The sequence below is a fragment of the Xenopus tropicalis genome, chromosome 3, assembly GCF_000004195.4.
Source record: "Xenopus tropicalis strain Nigerian chromosome 3, UCB_Xtro_10.0, whole genome shotgun sequence".
Taxonomy (NCBI): Eukaryota; Metazoa; Chordata; class Amphibia; order Anura; family Pipidae; genus Xenopus; species Xenopus tropicalis.
Window position 1 is genome coordinate 58,013,825 of NC_030679.2, and position 22,994 is coordinate 58,036,818.

At 38.3% G+C, this 22,994-nt stretch overlaps 2 protein-coding genes across 6 annotated transcripts in view; both read right to left on the reverse strand.

Annotated features, from left to right (window-relative positions):
- Nucleotides 1-3,169, reverse strand: part of rassf3 (Ras association (RalGDS/AF-6) domain family member 3) — a 105,318-nt gene extending 102,149 nt beyond the window's left edge. The window contains exon 1 of the mRNA XM_012958805.3: nt 2,805-3,169. Coding sequence (XP_012814259.2) covers nt 2,805-3,084 — 280 coding nt within the window. The 5' untranslated portion in view covers nt 3,085-3,169. The remainder of the gene's footprint in view (nt 1-2,804) is intronic.
- Nucleotides 3,170-7,697: 4,528 nt separating this feature from the next.
- Nucleotides 7,698-22,994, reverse strand: part of tbk1 (TANK binding kinase 1) — a 38,158-nt gene continuing 22,861 nt past the window's right edge. For 4 of the 5 annotated variants that reach the window (XM_031897720.1, XM_031897717.1, XM_031897719.1 and 1 more), the window contains 9 exons: nt 20,121-20,187; nt 19,276-19,397; nt 19,123-19,199; nt 15,831-15,870; nt 14,145-14,246; nt 13,968-14,064; nt 12,581-12,687; nt 12,343-12,414; nt 9,580-10,571 (listed from right to left, as the gene is read on the reverse strand). In XM_031897720.1, the coding sequence (XP_031753580.1) occupies nt 10,520-10,571; nt 12,343-12,414; nt 12,581-12,687; nt 13,968-14,064; nt 14,145-14,246; nt 15,831-15,870; nt 19,123-19,199; nt 19,276-19,397; nt 20,121-20,187 (736 nt within the window). In that variant the 3' untranslated portion in view covers nt 9,580-10,519. 5 annotated transcript variants of the gene reach the window in all.

Consider the following 22,994-nt stretch of genomic DNA (forward strand, 5'->3'; position numbering starts at 1 on the left):
TTGTCCATTACAATCTGACTTTTACTGCGGCATGCAGAGAGACATATTGCCAAGGAGGGGATAGTGAAGAGGAACTTAATTCTTTCAGTATTGCTAGTCATGCAGTACCACATGGCACTGACATTTAATATACTGATGTACAGAATGACTGTGGCTGATTTAACAGCGAGAGATAAGGAGGATTAAGAAGGCCAATCCTGTACAGAATCTGCCAATCTGACCTCAGGCCGAAATGACAGATACTGTAAGAGGGGCATACATGATATGGCTGTCAGCACGTAGTGCATAGAAAATAGTCAGGATACAATGTATGGTGTATGGCCAGCTTTAGCTGAGAAAAAGCAAACAGATGCAAAGGTACAAACCATAAAAATATATGAAATATGAACCTCTAATGGGGAAAAAAAAGAACACTAATAAAACTTGTGTAAAAACATTAATTATATAATTAATGAGGTTCATTATATGATGCCAGGGAACATTTCTGTTCCTCACACTGCTTCTGCTGCACAATCACACACTGTGCGTGTGTGTATATATAGTCAATTTTGTTTGCAGGGATTAGTCCACCCCCCCCCCCCTTAAGATCACAGAGTAATGCAACCCCATCTCCTTGTTCCATTGCAAAATTATAGACTTTGTGAAGTCTCTCTGCTTTCCTGAGAATCTGTGCACCCCCATTATGGAAAGCAGAGGGACTTTAAAAGGACAAGTTAACCCAAAATATAATATTTGGCCTAATAAAAGAAACCAAAATTCTAAGCAACTATGCAATGTACATTGATTACAAATTTGTAATGGTTTTTGAGTTATTTGTATATTTAATTGCTATTAAAAGCAGTGTTTGCCTGTTCTTTATTTTTATTCTCTGCCCTGATGGCTCAGACTGTTGAAACAATGTAACACAAGCTGACAGACCTGCCTTGCTGGAGGAGACTGACCTTTGCAACATTGTTTAAAAAGTAAGTCTTTACTTAATCAGGAGTTCAGCAAATTCGGCTTTCAATAGCAATTACATTTACAAATTACTTTTAAAGCACAAACATTGTTTAATGCTTTCATACTGAAAGTTGCTTAGAATTATGTTATATTATGTTTTCTTTTATTAGGCAAAACATTATTGTTAGGGTTGACGTGTCCTTCAAGTTCCAAAATACTCCACTACACAATAGAACAAGGTGAGGAAGGGTTGCTTTACACTGTGAGCCTAGGAGGTTGGGAAATGGTTCTTAAGAGTATCATTGTTTCTTTTCAATCTGTGGAATCAGGTATGTCTGTAAAAAATACATTTATTTTTGGAAGTCCATATAGTATTTATGCACTTTTTTCATATAAGCCCAACTGAATAAGAATTATACAAATGAACTCCAGTAACTCTAACTTCTGGGCTGAACTCACCAGAAACAACAGTAAGGGGTCCAGGTGCACATGCCTTAAACCTTTAGCATATAGGGCATTTTGAAAATATTATTTTATGGTGGAAACTGCTGGCAGGACAAGTTTGTGCCAGCTTTTACACCATGAAATATTTTAAAAATTTCCCAAATGAATAAGCGCATGTCAAGAATGGAAGGGGGTATCAATTCCCTTTAAGTATATCATTATAAAGGTCCAATGCAATCAATAAGGTCCTAATTGAACTGTATATTTACACATCACAATAATGTATGCTCCACAAGATGCTAGTAATACAAATACAACTGGTTTAGTTTAAATCATGCAGTCCATCATGCAGTCTGAATCTGAGGTATTTATATATTTAGCCATCATGCCTCCACCTCATATCTTTCCTTAAATCACTGCAGACAACAGCACACAGGGTGCATCTTGGCACACTTAAGAGGAGTTAATATACATGTGAGCTACATCTAACAAGAGCCTCTGACTAGCCAGTTCTTGGCCAACCAAGTTTTAACCCATTCATGTACATGTAATAAAAGATTGTATGTGTGATGACCTATACATAGTAACACACTAGTAAATATAAATCAGAGGAGACAATCTTATGTGCATAGTGGTGTTGAACCTTTGTTAGACCCCGTAATTGAAACAGAACCAGCCCCCCCACAACAACATCAATGGGTTTATGTAATGAAAGGCACTAAGTTTGCGCAGGTGCAGTAACCACTAGCAATCAATCAGCAGGTAGCATTTACTGGTCACCTGTTTATTGGCTGCCATGGGTTACTGCTCCTGGGCAAACTTAGTGCTTTTATTTCATATGGGGGTTAGTCTCTTTGGCCCCAAAAACTGCAAAGACTCTGTACTTTATAGTACTAAAGTTGACTGGGCCCTCTAGGGGTGCTCCACCTGTAGCCCTCTGATGGCTTCCCTAATTATTTCCTGTGCAGCAGGTTTGTTTGCCCTGAGCATCACTCAACATGACATTACATGTGCATCAGTGTAAATGGGATCAATGCTTGTTCCAAGGGCATCATGGTATATGGGGCTATCATTTATGCTATTGAAAGGATGGATTAGAATTTGCTCCACGAGCATTACTATGGATATAATCAGATCTATTTTAACCACCAAACTAATATGAACATGGTGGCACATCAATAGGATTAGTGTATAAGACACACCAGTCACTATGTGATCTACTCACAGTTCAGCATCAGAATGTGACATGTGCAGTACATACAGCATTTATATATAGGATTAACTCCCATGCCAGCGGAGTCTGCAGGATAAAACCAGGGGTATAGCATTTCGGCACTCTGACCCCACAGAAAGCAAAATGACCCAAGTGCCTACTTACAGGGGTTCTCCCTGGCACTTATCCCACCCATGTGCCCACTCACCCGAGCAACGCAGGGCCCCGGAGAAGATAAAGCGAACGCAAAAGTCACACCAGGCGTTCACAGCGGCCTCGGCCTGGAACTTGTGCGCAACCCACGGCTGCTGCTGCTGCTCCTGTTGCTGGAAGATGTAGCGGACATCAGGTGGCGGACGGTGCGACCGGACCCTACTGCGCCGGACTCCTGGAAGGTTCCCGGGCACACCGTAAGCATAGGGGGGCGGCTCTGCGCGATGGCCAAGCCGGGGGGGCATAGGCCGAGGAGTCCGGGCTAGGGCAGACATGGGCGCCGGTAATAGCGTAATACAGTAGCTAACAGCCCGATCTGACAGCAAAATGACAGCAATAAGACAGCCAAGTGGGACTGGGAAACAACCCCCTATAGCTCCTCCCTAATACCCTCCCACTAAAAGCAATTTCCCGCCCTCTACCTGCCCCTTTACAGCTTAATATTAGCAGTGAGTGCGCCGCAGCTTTCCTTATGCCCGCCCCTATCCGCCTTCCAGCTCCCCGTCACCTCCCACTAACAACTTCCAGCAGCACCCCCGTCCCACATACCTGCACCGCTCTGCGCCTTGGGAACCCTCCGAGTGCTGACAGGGAGGCAATACTGTACAGCCGATCCATGTGTTCACTTTCTATTAGCCTAGATGTCTTGTGTACATCATACAAGCGGGTTATAGATAGCAGAAACACACGCATAGCAATAACATATTAACGTTTTAAACAAGTTATCTTGCACATGCAATATTTGTTCAGTAAATATTATTTTTTAAAGACAGTGGAAGTGACCTTTTCCGTTTAAGACCCCTTTGGAGGTTCATCCTCCGCCTACAGCGGCGTAATGTTTGGGAGCTGGATCCCCCAGCTCTGCTGATTGCTAGTTACCCCACACCCAGCTAAAAGCTCACCTGCACAGTTTGGGACCCATCAACAGCTCCACTAGATCACCCTACTGGGCAGTTTCCATTCAGATTGATAAAATATTGCTTTAGTGATGTAGTTAATTTCTGAACACTTTATGATTTATTTTAGTGTAATAATGTCTGGGGAATTTGAACACTTGAGATATGTGATTTGGCTTGTTTTGGGAGCAGCACAAAAAGGACACTGAGAATGGCACACAAATTTTACCTAGCCCCATATCAGGAATGAAAATTTCAAGCTTTACAGAGCCAATTGTATCATTATATAAGCAACCAGACACACTCTTTTTATACTTCCATTTGGCACTAATTTGTATAGCAAATGGCATGATAATAACAGCAGTGTATTTTATCCATGCAGGGATATCTACACTGAAGAAGATCCCTGTGTGGATTGAAATATTGGTATCATGGTGATATTTTCTACATCGATAAGAGATAATATTGTGTGTCCTTTGGGAGCATGTTATAAAATAGGGATGGAGTCAGGTATGAAGTGTTTTTTCTGATCTGCTGGTCAATAAGCCACTTTTCCTTACACAAAAGTCTTCAGAGGTAGAGAGCAATTCCTCAGTTGCATAAATATTTTCACCACCAAGATTTTATACCATAACAAATATGGAGTCTAGTACACCTCCGGGCCATACAAATAAATAACATTCTTTACCTATCCTTATCCGAAAGCATACATTCCAAATCACATGCCTTGATCAGAAGTAAAATAGTGACACCTGGGAACAAACAGGTGTACAACAGAAATTCCTCAAACTTCTGCTATTCGTTCCAGCTTCCCAGATCTATAATGTGCTTGTAGTGCACCTGGAACTTATCACATCTTGAATTAATTTCTAGTGGTTGGCCACTGCTCCAGCATACCTCTGGTGGCTACATTATGTATGACTATAGTAATGATACAAAGAATCCTTAAGCACTTACTGCCCAGGAAAGCAAACTTTTTTTTGCTAGCAATTCAGTGGCTGAATCTCGTTGTAGGATTACTCTTTTCCAGATTTGAGGGAAAATACTATAGCAAGCTGTACAGCACTCATTGACTATAGTAGCAAAGACAGTACCTGGTTTAAGTCAGTGGAGCTCAAGGCAGGCCCTTGTGGTGCTTCAGAAAAATTGTATTTCATCTGTGATCACTCTACACAACATAGTCTGTACCATCACAGGCCCTTCAATTAATCTAGATCTCTTTTTGGCTACTGCTTTGGTTGTGCGCCACACCACTGGCCAAAAAAGGCCTTTCCATACCCCACAATGATCCAGTTTTGTGTGGGGCAGTACTGCATCATAGAGGAGTTTGGGGAGTGTCTGAGTGTAACTTGGCATTGTTGGGGGACAACAAGTAGTGGCCTAATATGTCTTTTCTTTTATTATTGAAATATTGGAAAGTTATGAATTTACCCTAATAACTTTTTTTTAAAAACCTGCCACTAAGAGCCCAGTCATTAATATGTCTGTAATAAAAGGTCCAGCCATGGAAGCGTTAGTAGGCAATGCATTTTTCTCACTGCAGGCAATAGAAGAGGGAATAGGAGAATCTGCGGCAGGTGATGGCAGCCACATCTTTGGCAGCCCGTCTACATCAGAAGGTAAGTGATTAGAACAATGCAGTAACAATACTGGGCAACTCAAAATGAGAAGCATCACTTTAGGAGATAACATCCCCATGCATTGTTACCACCCCCAGAACAAAGCACTAAATTGTAAGTTGTGTCCACTGCAACTTAAAAGAACAGTAACACCAAAAAATTAAAGTGTATAAAAGTAATACCAATATAATGTACTGTTGCCCTGCATTGCTACAACTGGTGTGTTTGCCTCAGAAAGACTACTATAGTTTATATAAGTAAGCTGCTGTGTAGCCATGGGGGCAGCCATTCAAAGGAGAAAAGGCACAGGTTACTTAGCAGATAACAGATAAACCCTCATTATATGGGGCTTATCTACTAGTTATCTGCTATGTAACCTGTGCCTTTTCTCCTTTTTTCCAGCTTGAATGGCTGCCCCCATGGCTACACAGCAGCTTATTTATATAGTAGCTTTTCTGTAGCAAAAACACCATTTTTTTGCAGAGCAACAGCACGTTATATTTTAATTACTTTAAAACACTTTAATTTTTTGATGTTACTGTTCCTTTAAGTACATGGAATTAACAAAACATGGACATTGCTAAATCTGCATTGATAAATGTTTGAATTTGTGAAATAATTTTCCAACAACCAGAAAAGTGTTTAGTGACTGTGTTAAAATTTGAACAGCTGTGAATCCTTCAGGATTTTCCAGTTCCAGTAAATGTGCCCCACAGTTCTTAATTTTTAATTCCCTTACAGAATTCTGTATACAAGGTGTTATGGACTAAGGATCCTCTGCACTTACCCATATTCATATATAAAGGCAATGTACAACATTTTGTGCATTAAGCTACTAAAATGCTCTCCCTTTTGAACAAAACATGTATTGCAATATGTAAAGCTGGCCAACTGTGAAAAATATATAATGAATTAACAGGCTTCTTTATGAGTTTTAAACATAATTATAAACAGGTGAAAGTCTGTGTAGGACTGGCCAGACCAGGGATAGCTTAAAGTATAGTACAATATATGGACAAACAATCCCTGCTTTGTATAAAGTGGAAGACATCACAAGCTCATTGCACCCCTACCTAATGGTTTGAAATTGCATAGAAGTGAACACAACGTTCCCTTTTATGCCAAAATTTATACATGATGTTACATAACTATTGCGATCAGAAAAATACATTCTTTGCTACACGTAAGACTAACTGGGTGCTTCATAACCTAGAAAACCAGACAATGTTCAAGCATTCTGCATACTGTAACCCATATCTGTAATAAAGATAATGGTGTGATGAAAATTCCCAGTAATTTCCTTCTGGGTCTTATGGTTCAGTAAAGCACGGAGAAATTAAATGGGCTCCTGAGCAACTAAAATTCCTGGATAAGTTTTACCATACTAGTTTATTCAAGACAACTGATTATCTGCCATAGAGAACTGTGAACTGGGAGAATCTATAGCGGATGCAACTGTTTCATACAGAGATCGTACTGGCTAGCACATTAGTGTATCAACAAAACATGTTAAGATCATAGTTCTTATAGCCTCCTTTTTGCCATGAAATCCTTAGAACTTATCTAAAAATAAAATGTGTTACCCTTCATAGTCTCATGGCAAATCTGCCTTCAGAGATCACACCATTAACACTTCTTTCTTTTTTTTGTATCATTTATGCATTTTTGTAACATATTAATATTTGTTGAAAAATATGTTATTTTTCCCACTGGCACAATGAACACATAATTGCTCTTAGGCACATAATACCTTAATATCAATTCACAAACGAAAACAAAATGTAAATTGCAGAAACTTTAGATCCATAACCACTTGTCAAGCAACCAATGTGATGAGCTGTTAGAAACACTGCAAGCACCTTGAAAGAGTAACATATTTCTGAAAAGATATCTAGAATATTAAGCAGAAAGGTACTAAATGCAAAGTCCTACTAATTTGTAATTTGCATATTAAGATTCCAAATAACTACCCACCTTTAGGATGATGGACAGAAAATAAAGGCTGAGTTGCCCACCTCTGTTTTCCACTGCAGTGCTGTTGAACTTTACATAAAGTATAGTGGGTTGAATATTTCTAAAGCCATCTCATGTGTGATGGCCAGGATATATTATAATAGAAAGAAGTCTTTGCAGTTTCTTGACCATAAGCCATAAAAATCAATTGGACAGCCACATCTGGCCTGCAGGTCTTGATTTAAAAACAGCCCTATTTCTGGGGGCCCTGAATAGTCTTTTTGAATGGAAATTGTCTGTCTGCAGTGAAGGGTGTATTTCTCATCACTATATTTCTCCTTGACTGTACCACAGCAATCAAACCATACTGTGTGTATCAGTTTAAGGTAGTGTTCCTTTAATAAAGTAGCCCCTATTATATTTACAATGCCATTCTTTATTTAATGTTTAGCATTTTTTTTTTTTTTAAATTTCCCGTCAATCAAAAAAAAAAAAAAATCACACTGGCATAACATGCTGGAGTTATGTACGATTCAGCCACACTAGTAATGTATTCAATTACAACCATTAGGAGAAATAGGCATTATTTTGTTTATAAACCCAGAGCTGCATACTCTCTGGTGGATAACACGCTCCCTTCTTAGCTTTTATTTCTTTTCAAATTTACACAGATGCAATTATCTTCAACCACCACACTGATCTGCACACACGACTAACAAAAGCTGTTCCCTGATAGATTACACAAAGTGCGCACACATCCATATTCAACCCTGCTGTATGCAAGATAAGCCCTGTGGAACTGCTTCGTAGTCACAGATTTAAATGTTTATAGAAAAAAACAAAACAAAGCAAAGCAAAAAAAAAAACACTTTGAAAAGGGTACTAACACAATAACATGGAATGGATTGGCTAATGCACAGAAATAAATTTACTAAGAACTGAGTTACAGAGAATTAAAGGAATACTGTCATGAAAACATTTTTTTTAAAGACTTTTAAAATGCATCCATTAATAGTGTTCTGCAGCAGCATCCTACACTGAAATCAGTTTTTCAAAAAAGCAAACAAATTAGTTATATTTGTGAGGATAGTCATTCTTTTACTTTACCTATCATCTGATTTGTGCTCTGATAAACTTCAATCACTCTTTAGGTTGATTAGAGTAAGATTTGTCGCTCATGGTTGAATCTGTGCTACTGTAGGCATCAAATTTCCTCAAAATGCTTTCCCACCAATAAATCACTGGTGGGAAAACTTATGCGGAGCACCTTTTTTTTTTGAAGATGGCCAAAGTTTTCCTTGCAAGGCAAACCATGAGTAACTTACCTCCCCATGTCCATTAGCCTAGCTACTGCAGTGCAAGTTGGAGCGAGCGAGTGGGGAAACAGGCAAAATGCCAATACTGCCTCCCATTACTTTAGGGTGATGACACACAGGGAAATTTGTTGCCCAGAGGATACTTGGGCTGCCCACAGGCAATAAATCTCCCAAAAATACCATTGGTGTCAGTGGAAATCTCCAACACTTAAAATATATTAATCACATAACCTCTGAAAACTGCCTTCTCCTGCTAGTTATTGAGGTTACCCGATTTATATTTCTTCCACCCGCAATTCACATAGATGCTAAACAAAAAAAAGTATCTTCAAGAGTTTTGTTGCCCGCAGTTAGTGCAGATTTCCCATGTGCGACAAATACCCCAGTTTGCCATGACCCATAATGGAGTTGTTCACATTTAACTTTTAGTATGATGTAGAGAGTGATATTCTGAGACAATTTGCAATTGGTCTTCATTTTGTATGAAGTTGTTTTTAATTATTTCACTTTTTGTTCAGCAGCTCTCCAGTTTGGAATTTCAGCAGCTGTCATGTTGCTAGGGTCCAAATTACCTTAGCAACCAGGGATTGGTATGAATGAGAGACAGGAATATGAATAGAAGAGGGCCTAATTAGTAAGATAAGTTATAAATAGTAACAAAAACAATAAAACTGTAGCAAAGCAGAGCTTAAGTTTTTTGACTGCTGGGATCACTGACCCTCATAAAAGTCAAAATATTCATAAACTATAAAAAAAAATAATGACAAATTAGCTTATGGAATAATGAAAAAGTTGCTTAGAATTGGCCATTCTATAACGTATTAAAAGTTAATTTGAAGGTGAACCACTCCTTTAAGAGTGATGGCAGACGAGAAGATTTGTTACCAGCGATAAATATGCGCTACTGTGAAGCAACAACCCTAGGAATACCTTCCCCTTGGCTAACATTTAGATGACCGCATGCAAAACATGTTACGTCTGGGAAGTTTAATCATGGGAAAATGTATTTTTCATATTTTCCTGCAATTCAGCCGGATTGCCACAAGTAATACATTAAATGCAGTGAGGAACATTTGTCCCAAATATAAGGGACAGTAAGGGGCAATGGTTCCGGGCACCCCAGGTGCCTCCACCCTTTTAAAAAGCAGGTTACCTAAAGGCTGGATAAGGTTTCTGTATTGTATAGATCAAAATGAACTCAGAAATGGTTTGCATTGATTAAAAAATGCTCCCAAGCCCCTCCTAGTGGTAAATATGAGAACACCACCCAAGCAGGAGAAATAGGATAAAAATACATGTCATGACTCCTCCAGATAACACATGGTTTAGGATGGCTGCCCACACACCAATATTACAATTAAAAAATACATTAATTGGCTTAGGAAAAAAATGTAAACAGCAGAATGAATTATATGCAATGTACACTGTAATTTGGCATTAAAACTACATCATAAAAATCATTACAGAATCCCTTTAAACAGGGCTGTCCAATTGGAGGTCCGTGGGTTGATGTGGGCCTTCAAAGTATTTTTATGGCCCACAGTCTGCTAGGTTTTCAAAGACTTCACTATATAACATAATTATTTTACTTTAATCCAAACCTTGAACATGCCATATGAGAAATATTTGGCCTACTACATATAATAAGTTGGACAGCAGTGCCTTTAAGAATTAACAACAGTATTACATTATAGGTTCAGTTTAACAGTTCTGATTGGAGAACTAATATTTATACTGGTTACCTAGAAGACTTGAGTTCAATAGTGACATAATAAAAATAAACACATCTTTTTATACATTCAGAGTATGGTACATATATACAAATATCTGGCACCAAAAGGTTATGGATGAAATGGACACAGGCAGTTACAAGGTCCTCAGATATTTATACTGGCCGCCGAATTCAGCATATTAGTGTCTATATTACTAAATGCAATCCACGTTCCTGAAGCCACCATCTATAGTCAGAGCCCCGAACCTAGAAAACCAAATACAATGTACATATGAACATTTAGTTTTATAGCATCTTAACTCTGAGCACAGGCTGACTATTTATCATCTAATGGCCATGAAGTATTTGCATACACATATAGCCTACCGTTGTCAGCTATGCTACAATTTTGACACATATCTGTATAAGACAGGGATATGTAATATCCCTTTCTCAGTTTGCAACATCAAATAAAGTAGAAAGCCATCATTTAGCAGGATCCAATTTGCCAACTGTGTATCAGACTACTGAGCAGCACTTATTGGAAGAAAGAGTCACATGAACAATGTTCTCTCAAATGTTTTAAAGGCTATGTGTGCAAAAATGTTATGCGTGCACTGTGAGTATAGAGTGGTGGGTATGTCCATGTAAGGAAAGAATTACATGTAGAGATACAAAATAGTTTGTGTGCCCCAAAATTTGTTGTAGGCTTCAACCTTATCCTACGTCTGTGCACACAGAGGACAACTTAGGAGGAATACTGGGTAGGGTAGGTCTGCTGGGTAATAATGGATTTTGTTTGTCAGTTTTAAAATATAAATAAATGCTCCAAGTTGTCCAACAACACTACCTCTGCTAGTAGCATCTTAAGCCTGTAAGTGCCAGGAAAATAATTAAGTGCATTAAGCAGCATAGGATATGCTTGGAGGGGCTGTAAACACAAACGTATATATTTCTACACTGTCTCTGCAATAATTGTCCTAAATTCCTGCAATAGTGTAACTTCTGCATAGCACAATAATTCAAACTGATAGTTGAATCCCAATACAGCTGGCATCCCAATTAAAATGATTGCCATGTGTATTACATGACAGCCACACAGACATGTCCAAAGCTGGAAAGATTTAATCAAGTACTGTACTGTATTTGTATCAAGTGAATACTCCACAACATACAGCCATCAACAATAACAGTGTTGTTCAGGTTATATCATATTGAGCACAATCAGTGAAAAAAACAGCATCATGATCATTTAGCTCTGATTTTTTGCTGAGAGAATTTGACAAATGTGAATGGAAAAGTGTCTAGTGTGATGATGGGCTACAAACTACCTTTTGTGGTTAGAATGTAGGGTAGGAAGTAGGTAATGTTCCTAGCAGGATGCATAAGAAATGCCAGTATAATGCAGCAGCGATAGAACATGGGTTGAGAGAAAGCTGGGACCTACCTAATCTCTATATGAGTCTACATGCATGTACTGTGTCAGATTTAACAGTTAACGTGGTTAAAATGTGTTTTCAGCATGAACAGACAATGTGACATTTTTCAGTCAGTAATGATGCATATACGCTGATTTATGTTTATATTTGTGTATTTGTATTTAATACACATTCACTTTACAAAACTAGTACCTATGCCAAAGTTATTAGGTATAGTATTTTGTTGCAATTTGTATAATGTAACTTTATTGAAATTTTTCACTTTACAAACTTTAAAGTGACTTCCTTTTGGGATGTCTTTTGAATATATACACTAGCTTGTTGGCTGTTCATGCTAAAATATACACGTTAACCACAACCCTGGTTATGCTAGTCCTCTAAACAGTATGTAATTTTCTTTACTGTGCACCTGAGGAAGTTTCTGAAGCAGTGTATTTCCACCATATTATATATATATATATATATATATATATATATATATATATATATATATATATATATATATATATATATATAACTATGTATATAACTATGAACTAGTTAGTTTGTTTTGCATAAAGTTTGGGATTTGCATAAAATGTTGAGGAAATTAAATATACCTTTCCAAAATGTGATTGTTTTCTTCTAATTCTTTAACAACTCCCTCCATGTCTTCTTTCAGTTTACGCATTCTGTCAAATTAAAAAAACACATTTACATGTTAATAGTGAACTGCAATTTGAGACACCACACATACGACTGTAACAATGCCCTGTGAGCCATAGGCCTTAAGATGAATCAAAGTGTATTTGTGTTTTTTTTTTTTTTCTTCAATTGCCATTTTTTTTTATTACCTACCCAAGTGTCATTTCCACTAAGGTGTTGGGGCTTGAATATATTGGATTCACTGCTGATTTTATGCCTCCGGGTGCAGCAAACATTTTTGGAGACATCTTCTCTTGATACTGCAGTTGCATAAATATAAAAACAGCTTAGCAGAACTATGCAACTATACAAAAAAGATAAAGAAATACACCAAAATGGCTAGACTCCCTAAGCACTGAATAGGAGATGACAGTAGTTCTCCGTTTACAGTTATACCAATTTCTTGCATGATGCAGGGCATTTTATGCATACATTTTAATGATTTTAATGATGCATACATTTTAAAATATCCATCTACTGCCTGTAATCTTCTATTAAAAGACTAACTTGTCTATAGACTTAACTAAGAAGAAATGTTGAAGCACTGGCCAAAGGACAAAGTTTTGTACAGGAGGAGGACATTTGCTCCACATTTGAGGCATTGGGAGACAGTAAGATTACTGTGATAGGGACTCAAAAAGTGCTCCTCTGGGAAAGAAAAGACAATGATGCCTGGATATGGATGTATGCACCCAAAACAACCACCACAAGATTTTAGCTGGTTCAAAATGAAAATCTTGTTGCCCAATAGCATCTTTAAGCGTACATGGGTAGTCATTAGGCTTCTCTACTTATAGATGCACCAGTTTCTCTTAGTAGCCTTCTAAATGCATCCTTTCCATGTAATATATGTTTTATGATATATTAAATGATTCCTTTCTCTGTTATTTAACCCAAAACCTGCCAAAGTTTAAAGGAGACATATCCTATAAAAATTATGAATGTACCAGGGAATTATACTCCTCTAGATATAGAAGGATTGTGCTTAAAAAAGTTGTGTTTCTGACTGATTTATTGAGAAATTCCCCCAAAACCCCACTAGCCCCGCCCATCTGTGCCACTTCCTGCTGGCTGAATTCTCTGGATGAGCTGGGGAGCCGGCGGCCCTCCGTACCCTGCCTGCACTGTAGGATAGGAACCAATCAGCAGCTAGGCTGGCCTGATAGGGAACTGAAGCCTGTCTGTGCTTGTAGGAGTGCAGGGCTGTGATTGGCTCTCCCCCTCCTACTGTGCTTCTGGCAGGGACCATTAGGACACGCCCACTCTCCATTTCAAACTCGGGCAGAGAAGTGATAGGATCTATAGGGAGCTCCAATAAAGGGGCCATTGTTACAGATAGGGTTAATGTTTAGCCCAAAGGGAAACCAGCACCGTATATTATTCATAATTGCCTACAGGGTTAGGGGTTTTCCCATTTATCCAATATTTCTCCTTTAACTTAAACTCAGTTACTAAAAGATTCATTTTTCTAGAATATCCACCTAAAGAAGCATTTGAATGTTACTGGATTTAGTTTTAGTTTAAGTTGTAAGATATGTACCTGGTTTATGTAATGCTGGCACTTTGAAACTTCTTCTTCAATTTCAAAACACTGGCTTTTTAATGAAAATAACTGTTTTCGTACATGAATCATCTTCCTATAAACAAAGAGTATGCCATATTATTGCACACTGCTAGTTACACGTTTCAAATAAACCACAATGCAGCACTCACTTACCTCATCCAGTCTAAAGCCTTGCTGCGGAAACCTTCATACTTGCCAACACATTCATCTTTGAAAAGGGAGTATGCTTTTGTTGAATGTATGCACATCTTCTGCCTGCAAACAAAGAAAAACACAAGTAAATACAATGTCACTAATGTCATATTCATGTAAAACCATACATTAACTATACTTTCTCTCATTATACTTGTCTCCATAACCTTTAGCTCTTTCTTCCCCCCATCTGTCACATTTATGTTACACTGTATAAATATCTGTAGAATATAAGGAGGCACTACTCTCACATATTGTATAAATGTATAAAAATGAAATAAATGGGCCCTAAAATATATGTAGTTCTAAACTTAATAACGTAATAACTCGGGCAACCCCTTGACTGAGAGAGCAGTGTAACACACTGTGCTGCCATAGATTTTCATTGGCATATGTTGCTTAGTGCCAGTGCCATGAATGCACCTTTTTCATTGTTGTGTGACTATGTAATTTACCCTGCCTGTTGTAGGGGATACATATTTATTTTGGATGACAGCCAAGAAGGTCCATGATGAAAAAAAGGGTCCGATGCCATCCTTTGACCCTTTATGCTGGGCATCCATGAAGAGATCCGTCCATATGGAAAGATATTTGCCCCTAGGCAAACAACTGGATAACAATAGGGGCATTTGCAAGCTTAAAAATCCTGTTGAGTGAGGACCATAGTGTGTGGCTAGTTTTTACAATGAACAATAGGGACAATATTGGGCTGTATTAAAATGCAATGCCAGTCTGGGATCTTGATGCTCAGGTAAATGACTGTTGCTAAAAATCCAAGTAGAACATGGTGCAACAACACAAAAGCTGAGTAACTGGACACAAAAAAAGGCAACTAGAACAGGATTCAGGACCTCAGGAATATTGACCCAATGCACCATGGGCCATGATAGCTCCATGTGCAGAAATACCTGTAACCACCAAGCAATCATTTTTTGTTACCTCTAGTCTATGTAAGTACCCAATGGCTACTTTAACATCTTTATATTGAGAAACAATTGTCATACAACCAGCAAAAGTGCTTTTTCAGAATTAAGTAGTCTGCAGTTTTCTAGAATTAGTTTCCTTATGACCATAGGGGAACTATCGCAAAAATTAGCATTTAATAAAAGCTTCATCCCACTGAAATACAAAACCTTCGAAATAAAATTGTTAAATTCTGTACTGTTTCTGAAATAATGAAGTTACCCTTCCCTATACCCCTCTCAGCAATCTGTCTCCCTTAGGCAGGAGTTGGAGTTGGATTTTGATTGACAGGACTAATACATCCTTTGGTTATGCACCCTTTTCCTAGAAGATGTATTATTCTTTTTTCAAAAAAAACAAAAATAGTCTCTTCATGATTTGTGCCAGATTCTGTTATTTTGTTAAAATTTGTTTGTGCTCAGTTATTTCAGTGAGTTCTAATACATCTGCTAGGAATGGGAGCCCCCCTAATAGATGTATTAGACCTACCTGAGAATCAAAATCTGACCCCAACTTCTACATGAAGAAAGAATGAAGAAAGACAGGAGAGGGGGGATAGTGAAATGGTACGACATTTTTACTGATTATATATAAACAGATTCCTATTTCTATGAGATAAAGTTTATATTAAATTTTTTGCAATAGTTCTCCTTTAACACACCTGAATAACATGAGAAGACTTACTTGTCAAACTTGTGTATTTGCTCCTCATTGTACAAAAGCCCTGTAATGGATGAGAATATAACTGTACCAATGATTGGAATTTAAAATTAAAAAGCTTTTTAATTTACAAAACTTTTTAGAATGTCTAGTTCATTGATCTTAACTGGGAAATATCATTGTATGATCAAGTACTGTACATTTACCCGTTTCCCCGCGGTAGTCAGTTCTGTGATATCAAGGGCTGAATAATGTAAACAGCGAGCCTGAATGCTTTTACAATGTTCTCACATTGCACTCACTCAGTGAAAACTAAAGCAATTCTTTTCATCCTTTTTTTACTAAAGCTACACAGACTAACCCAGACTGCCCTTCAAAAGTAGGACTGCAACTGCAAACAATTAACTGCAAGCAAAAAGCAATGCACTACTGTAAGTGCTACAGTGGCTTGCAAAAGTATTCGGCCCCCTTGAACTTTTCCACATTTTGTCACATTCAGCCACAAACATGAATCAATTTTATTGGAATTCCACGTGAAAGACCAATACAAAGTGGTGTACACGTGAGAAGTGGAACGAAAATCATACATGATTACAAACATTTTTTACAAATAAATAACTGCAAAGTGGGGTGTGCGTAATTATTCAGCCCCCTTTGGTCTGAGTGCAGTCAGTTGCCCATAGACATTGCCTGATGAGTGCTAATGACTAAATATAGTGCACCTGTGTGTAATCGTATGTCAGTACAAATACAGCTGCTCTGTGATGGCCTCAGAGGTTGTCTAAGAGAATATTGGGAGCAACAACACCATGAAGTCCAAAGAACATACCAGACAGGTCAGGGATAAAGTTAATGAGAAATTTAAAGCAGGCTTAGGCTACAAAAAGATTTCCAAAGCCTTGAACATCCCACGGAGCACTGTTCAAGCGATCATTCAGAAATGGAAGGAGTATGGCACAACTGTAAACCTACCAAGACAAGGCCGTCCACCTAAACTCACAGGCCGAACAAGGAGAGCGCTGATCAGAAATGCAGCCAAGAGGCCCATGGTGACTCTGGACGAGCTGCAGAGATCTACAGCTCAGGTGGGGGAATCTGTCCATAGGACAACTATTAGTCGTGCACTGCACAAAGTTGGCCTTTATGGAAGAGTGGCAAGAAGAAAGCCATTGTTAACAGAAAACCATAACAAGTCCCGTTTGCAGTTTGCCACAAGCCATGTGGGGGACACAGCAAACATGTGGAAGAAGGTGCTCTGGTCAGATGAGACCAAAATGGAACTTTTTGGCCAAAATGCAAAACGCTATGTGTGGCGGAAAACTAACACTGCACATCACTCTGAACACACCATCCCCACTGTCAAATATGGTGGTGGCAGCATCATGCTCTGTGGGTGCTTCTCTATAGCAGGGACAGGGAAGCTGGTCAGAGTTGATGGGAAGATGGATGGAGCCAAATACAGGGCAATCTTGGAAGAAAACCTCTTGGAGTCTGCAAAAGACTTGAGACTGGGGCGGAGGTTCACCTTCCAGCAGGACAACGACCCTAAACATAAAGCCAGGGCAACAATGGAATGGTTTAAAACAAAACATATCCATGTGTTAGAATGGCCCAGTCAAAGTCCAGATCTAAATCCAATGGAGAATCTGTGGCAAGATCTGAAAACTGCTGTTCACAAACGCTGTCCATCTAATCTGACTGAGCTGGAGCTGTTTTGCAAAGAAGAATGGGCAAGGATTTCAGTCTGTAGATGTGCAAAGCTGGTAGAGACATACCCTAAAAGACTGGCAGCTGTAATTGCAGCAAAAGGTGGTTCTACAAAGTACTGACTCGGGGGGTTGAATAATTACGCACACCCCACTTTGCAGTTATTTATTTGTAAAAAAATGTTTGGAATCGTGCATGATTTTCGTTCCACTTCTCACGTGTACACCACTTTGTATTGGTCTTTCACGTGGAATTCCAATAAAATTGATTCATGTTTGTGGCTGTAATGTGACAAAATGTGGAAAAGTTCAAGGGGGCCGAATACTTTTGCAAGCCACTGTACAGAGCATGGAAAGTTCCCTTCTCCTCTACAAACAAGGGACACTCAAACTTTAATGTTCTTAGTAGCACCTAAGGCACACTTATCCAAATAACCAAAAGATCCCATAACTAGAAAACCCCAGTTCCTAAGAATTCCAGCATTCAATACTAGCAACAAAGTCAACTAAAGATAGTCAAACCCAAGTTCTCTACAAGCGCCCCCACTCTTTCTTTTATGCTATAAAAATCAGATTTTCTGTGAAGCATTTTTATAGTTGTTTCCATATATTCCTATTATCTTTTTTATTGCTTTTAATACAAACATTAACACCAAAAACAGGAAAACAAATAGATAAACAAATAGATAAACAAAAGAAAACAATAGGTGGGTTTGCACATTTTATAGCTTACATGCTGTTATCAATAGAAAGAGAATAACACTGCAATAATACACAGCGATACAATATTGGTCTTAATGTGGGGTATCCAAATCTAAAGAGTCCAGCCAACATTGACAAACAAAATATTTCTTGGGTATACCCCTTTGGGTTTATACCAAGCGTGCCAAAGTGAGATGCTCCCGTAAGATTTTTCCACACACCAGTAGTGGGGGGGGGGGGGGGGGGGGGGGGGGGGGGGGGGGGGGATGGGTCACCTGAAAACCATTTAAGTGCAACACATTTACGAGCCAAGAATAGTGATTCTCGTACTGATGTTAGTATGTAATGAGATTTAGTAAGGTGTGTTACAACACCAAGCAAACATGTTTTTGGAAATACCTGGACCGGTATTGTAGTAGACACAGATAAAAATCTGCAGACATTACTCCAGAATTGAGCAACTGCGGGGCAGCTCCACATAAGGTGTAAGAAAGTTGCACCTGGTGATTGGCATTTAGGACAGTTATCCTTAGATCGCATGTTGGCTTTACACATTCCAAAAGGGTTAATATATGCCTGGTGTAGAATAAGTATTTGGGTATATCTACTCTTTGCATTAAATCATACAAGACTGGGGGCTCTTTGTTATTTATCTTACAGTTCCAAGCTGCTACCTGGTTGCTAGGCTCAGACCCTAGTAACCACATAGCCATGCAATATCAGACTTGATAGCTGCAAAACTAAGTGTTAAACAATTCAAAATCATAAAATTATAAAGGGTAACTGCAAATTGCTTTAGAATATCATTGTCTACAACATACTAAAAGTAAATTTAAGCGTACTACCACTTTAAAAAGTTTTTTCAAGCAGCTTAATAACAGACTAAGTTTTGTGACTGTTTTACTTACTGCGCTGTGCTTTATCCTTCTTGAATTGGCAGTATATTTCAGTTATTAGACTTAGCAACACTTGCAGTTTCTCCACACTAGAAAATAGAAATTGCAAATGTAGATGAAATTTGAATGCTTTTTCATTAATTTTATAACATTTTTATTATTTACTTTCTGTCAGCTGAGTGTGTGCCTTCAGCGTTGATCCAAGAGTCCATGAGAACTCCTCCAGGAGTCAGTTTGTTTTTTATTTCTTGTAATGAGGATTTAAGACTTTCCTGTGTGCTGGAAAGCTGCAAAGCAAATTCCATTTTTAGTATACTAAATAGCTTAAACTCAAATGTCTGCCTTTAAATAATGCATAGGTAGTCCCTTAAAACTAGTTGTTTGAAGAAAAAAAAAAAAAAGGGCGTTTATCACCTGTATTTTAATAATAATAATATTTTGAGACAATTTGCAACTCATCTTTATTTTCTACATGTAGTTTAATTATTTAACTTTTTGTTCAGCAGCAATCCAGTTAGCAGTATCTGGTTGCTAGGGTCCACATTACCTTAGGAACCAGGGAGTTGTTTGAATGTGGCACTGATGTATGAATAGGGGAGAGCCCGAATAGAAACACAAGTTATAAAAAGTAATAACAGTAACATTATAGCCTTACTGCTGGGTTTTAGTGCCCCCCTTTTGTATAGATGTAGAAGAGGAAGGCAAATAATTCAAAAACTATACAAAATAAACACCAATGGAAAAGCTGCTTAGAGTTTGACATTCTAAAACATACTTAAAGTTAACTAAAAGGTGAACCACCCCATCAGTCTCCTTTATTTCTAAGGGCTCTGGCACATGGGAAGATTAGTCGCCCATGACAAAACTCCCTGTTCGCGGGCGACTAATCCGCGTATGCCATCCCACCGGCGATTTACATTTTCGCCGGTGGGATGGCAATTCCGCGAGATTAGTCGCCCGAGACACATATACAAATAAAGACACAGAAATGGAAACCATTAATTGCTTACATTCAGTAGTTTGCCATGGATAACATAAACTTCTGGTTCTACACTGGTCTGTATCAGTTGTTCATATCTGAAAGTTTACACAAAACACTTTGATTAACATATTTCCAAGTCTTTCAGATACACAGTAGAAGAACCCCATAGCAAAACCATTCCCCTGAATACTATTAAATCAGCTATTTAGTGTCCAAACCAACATATGGATGTTTTAAGCACAGCAATTTAAGTACATTTTATTGCAGCAGAGATTCTGCACCATTACTACATTTTTCCATACAGAGTCTAAACTTCCTTGATTAATCCTAGGTTACAAACAGATTAGTCTAGTATTGCAGCAGCAACTTAATCCTTTATTAATATATATACTGTTTGATTTTGAAAAAGCCTGGCCTGTCACGTTCACAAAACCATTAATGTATCTGAAACATACTTTTTGCACAGATTCATACTGGTTTATATGTGCTATTGCTATCTAATGCTGCAAAACTTTGCCACCAGTAACAAGTAGTACTTAAACTGCATCCATTTTTGAACAATGCATCAAAAAGACATATCAAATCTCTTAAAGTGTTCCTATCACCCTATAGTTGTTTCCCCTACCAGAGGTGTGGGCTAATAAGGCCCGCATTCTGGTCAGTGATAAGTTTTTTTTAAAAAATACAACCCCCTGCCATTCCTAGGCTGCTCACACAGTGAGGGAACTCCCGGTGTGGGCAGCCACGTTGTTTGCAGCGCATGTGTATAAGTGTGTTTCCTTCCTTGCTCATTATACACGTGCTTGATATGAGAAGTGGATGCAATTTACCCTCCTACATCACCTGCATGCACATAATGAAAGTTGTGGAACAACAAGCTATTGTTTCCCCCAACTAGAGTGCAGGCTCTATTAGCCCGCACCTCTTTCAAAGGTGATAGGTGCCCTTTAATCAGCTGGCATACATTTCCAAGGGGCACTTTCATTGTTCACAGGTTACTTGCATATCCTATACAGTCTAATGTTTGCACAGCTAGAATTTAATGTAGTTGCCTGGTTGGACAGTAATGAGAATGTAAAATTCCATGTAACAATATATTGGAACAGGGGTAACTCCAGAGGAAACAGACTATGTGGTTGCTGGGTGGGGGAGTTCTTGGATGTAAAGGGCCCATTAAAGCCCTAATAAATAGTTTGAATATATCTTCATAGTCAACTTGACGTTTTGGGGCTCTAAACTGAATTTGCTGTGGGGCCCAGTACCATTTAGAAATGCCATGTAGAAAATTTCTAAATTTGATAAATTTATAAAATCTTACCATCTCTGAAATAATCAAGTTACTCTTCACTATTTCGCTCTCAACATGTCTCTCTTCATTCTCTCTTCATGCAGGAGTTGGAAGCCTGATTTTGACTGACAGATCTAATCAGTGCCCTCCATAATGTTTAAAACAAATACACAACTTTCTTTGATCAGTGTAAAATTTTAAAACAAACTATTCTTATGTGATTAAAGTGCAAATTCCAGACTTTAATTTAAAGTTATCTGCATACATTTTTAGTTTCACCATGTAGGAATTACAACACTTTTTATACATAGCCCCCCTCATTTCAGGGCACCATAATGTTTGGGACAAAGTATTTTAAAGCAGTCATGTTTAGTACATGCAGGAGTAGAAAGGTGCCTACTGTAGAGGCTTGGCAGAACATCACCAGAGAAGATACTTAGCACCTGGTGATGTCAATAAATCGCAGATTTCAAGTATCATTGCATGCAAGGGATATGCAACAATCTGGTCATTTTTGTGGCTAACTAGTGGTTTGCATCTTGCAGTGTACTCTGTTTTTCTGTTCATGAAGTCTTCTGTGGATAGTAGTCTCTGACAAAGACACCTGCCTCCTGAAGAGTGTTTTCAATCTGTTAGAGATAGCGTTTGAGGATTGTTCTTTACCATAGTGAGGATTTCTTCTGTCATCAGAAGTGGAGGTTTTTTCTTGGCCTACCACTCCCTTTGGGATTACAGAGCCCACCGGTGCATTCTTTTTCTTAAAGGAAAAGTCAACTATGCGGCGATCGATTGAGCCTAGCCCGACTCCTTACTATACAGAAGTCAGGCTAGGCTCGATTAATTGATCGCCGCATAGTTGATGCATCTCCTGATACTTTCTCCGGCATCGCCTTTGTTCAAATGACAGGAAGCCGAGTTTAACAGGTATTTTCTTCTAAAGCATTCAAAATAACAAATGGTTTTCAGGATAGGGCAATTATTGGGGAAGGGTAGAATAGATTTTTTAGTTAAAAAGTTTTAGTGTTACTTTTCCTTTAATGATATTCTTGTTTTTCAGCCTCATATAAGACTTCCTTGACTTTCACTGGCACAGCTTTTCTCTTCATGTTGAACAATGGCAACTACAGACTCCAAATGGTAGAAGCATGCCTAGGTATCTTATTAGGGGATGAAGTTATGCAACACAAACATCTGTGAAGCCAATTGTCCCAAACATTATTGTGCCCTGAAATGAGGGGGACTATGCATAAAGTGATTTCTGCATATCTTTTAGGGAGGGCTCCCTTTCCTAGCAGATGTAATAGAGCTAACTCAAATAACAGTTTCCAGCATAAATAAAATCTAATAAAATAACTAACTTTGGCATAAATCCTGCATGTACAGAGACCAATTTTCTAGTGATCTTGAAAGAATACATGTTTTAGGCAAAAGCACCTTCCCAAAGGCTGCACTAGACCTAAATGTCAATCAAAATCTGACTCCAGCATGAAGAGACACTGAAGAAATACAGATTGCAGTGAGGGAAATAGCAAAGATTTTCAAGCAACCAAATTTCAAAAATATCTTATTTCTGTATGATGAAACCTATATTTAATTTAAATGTTTGCGATAGTT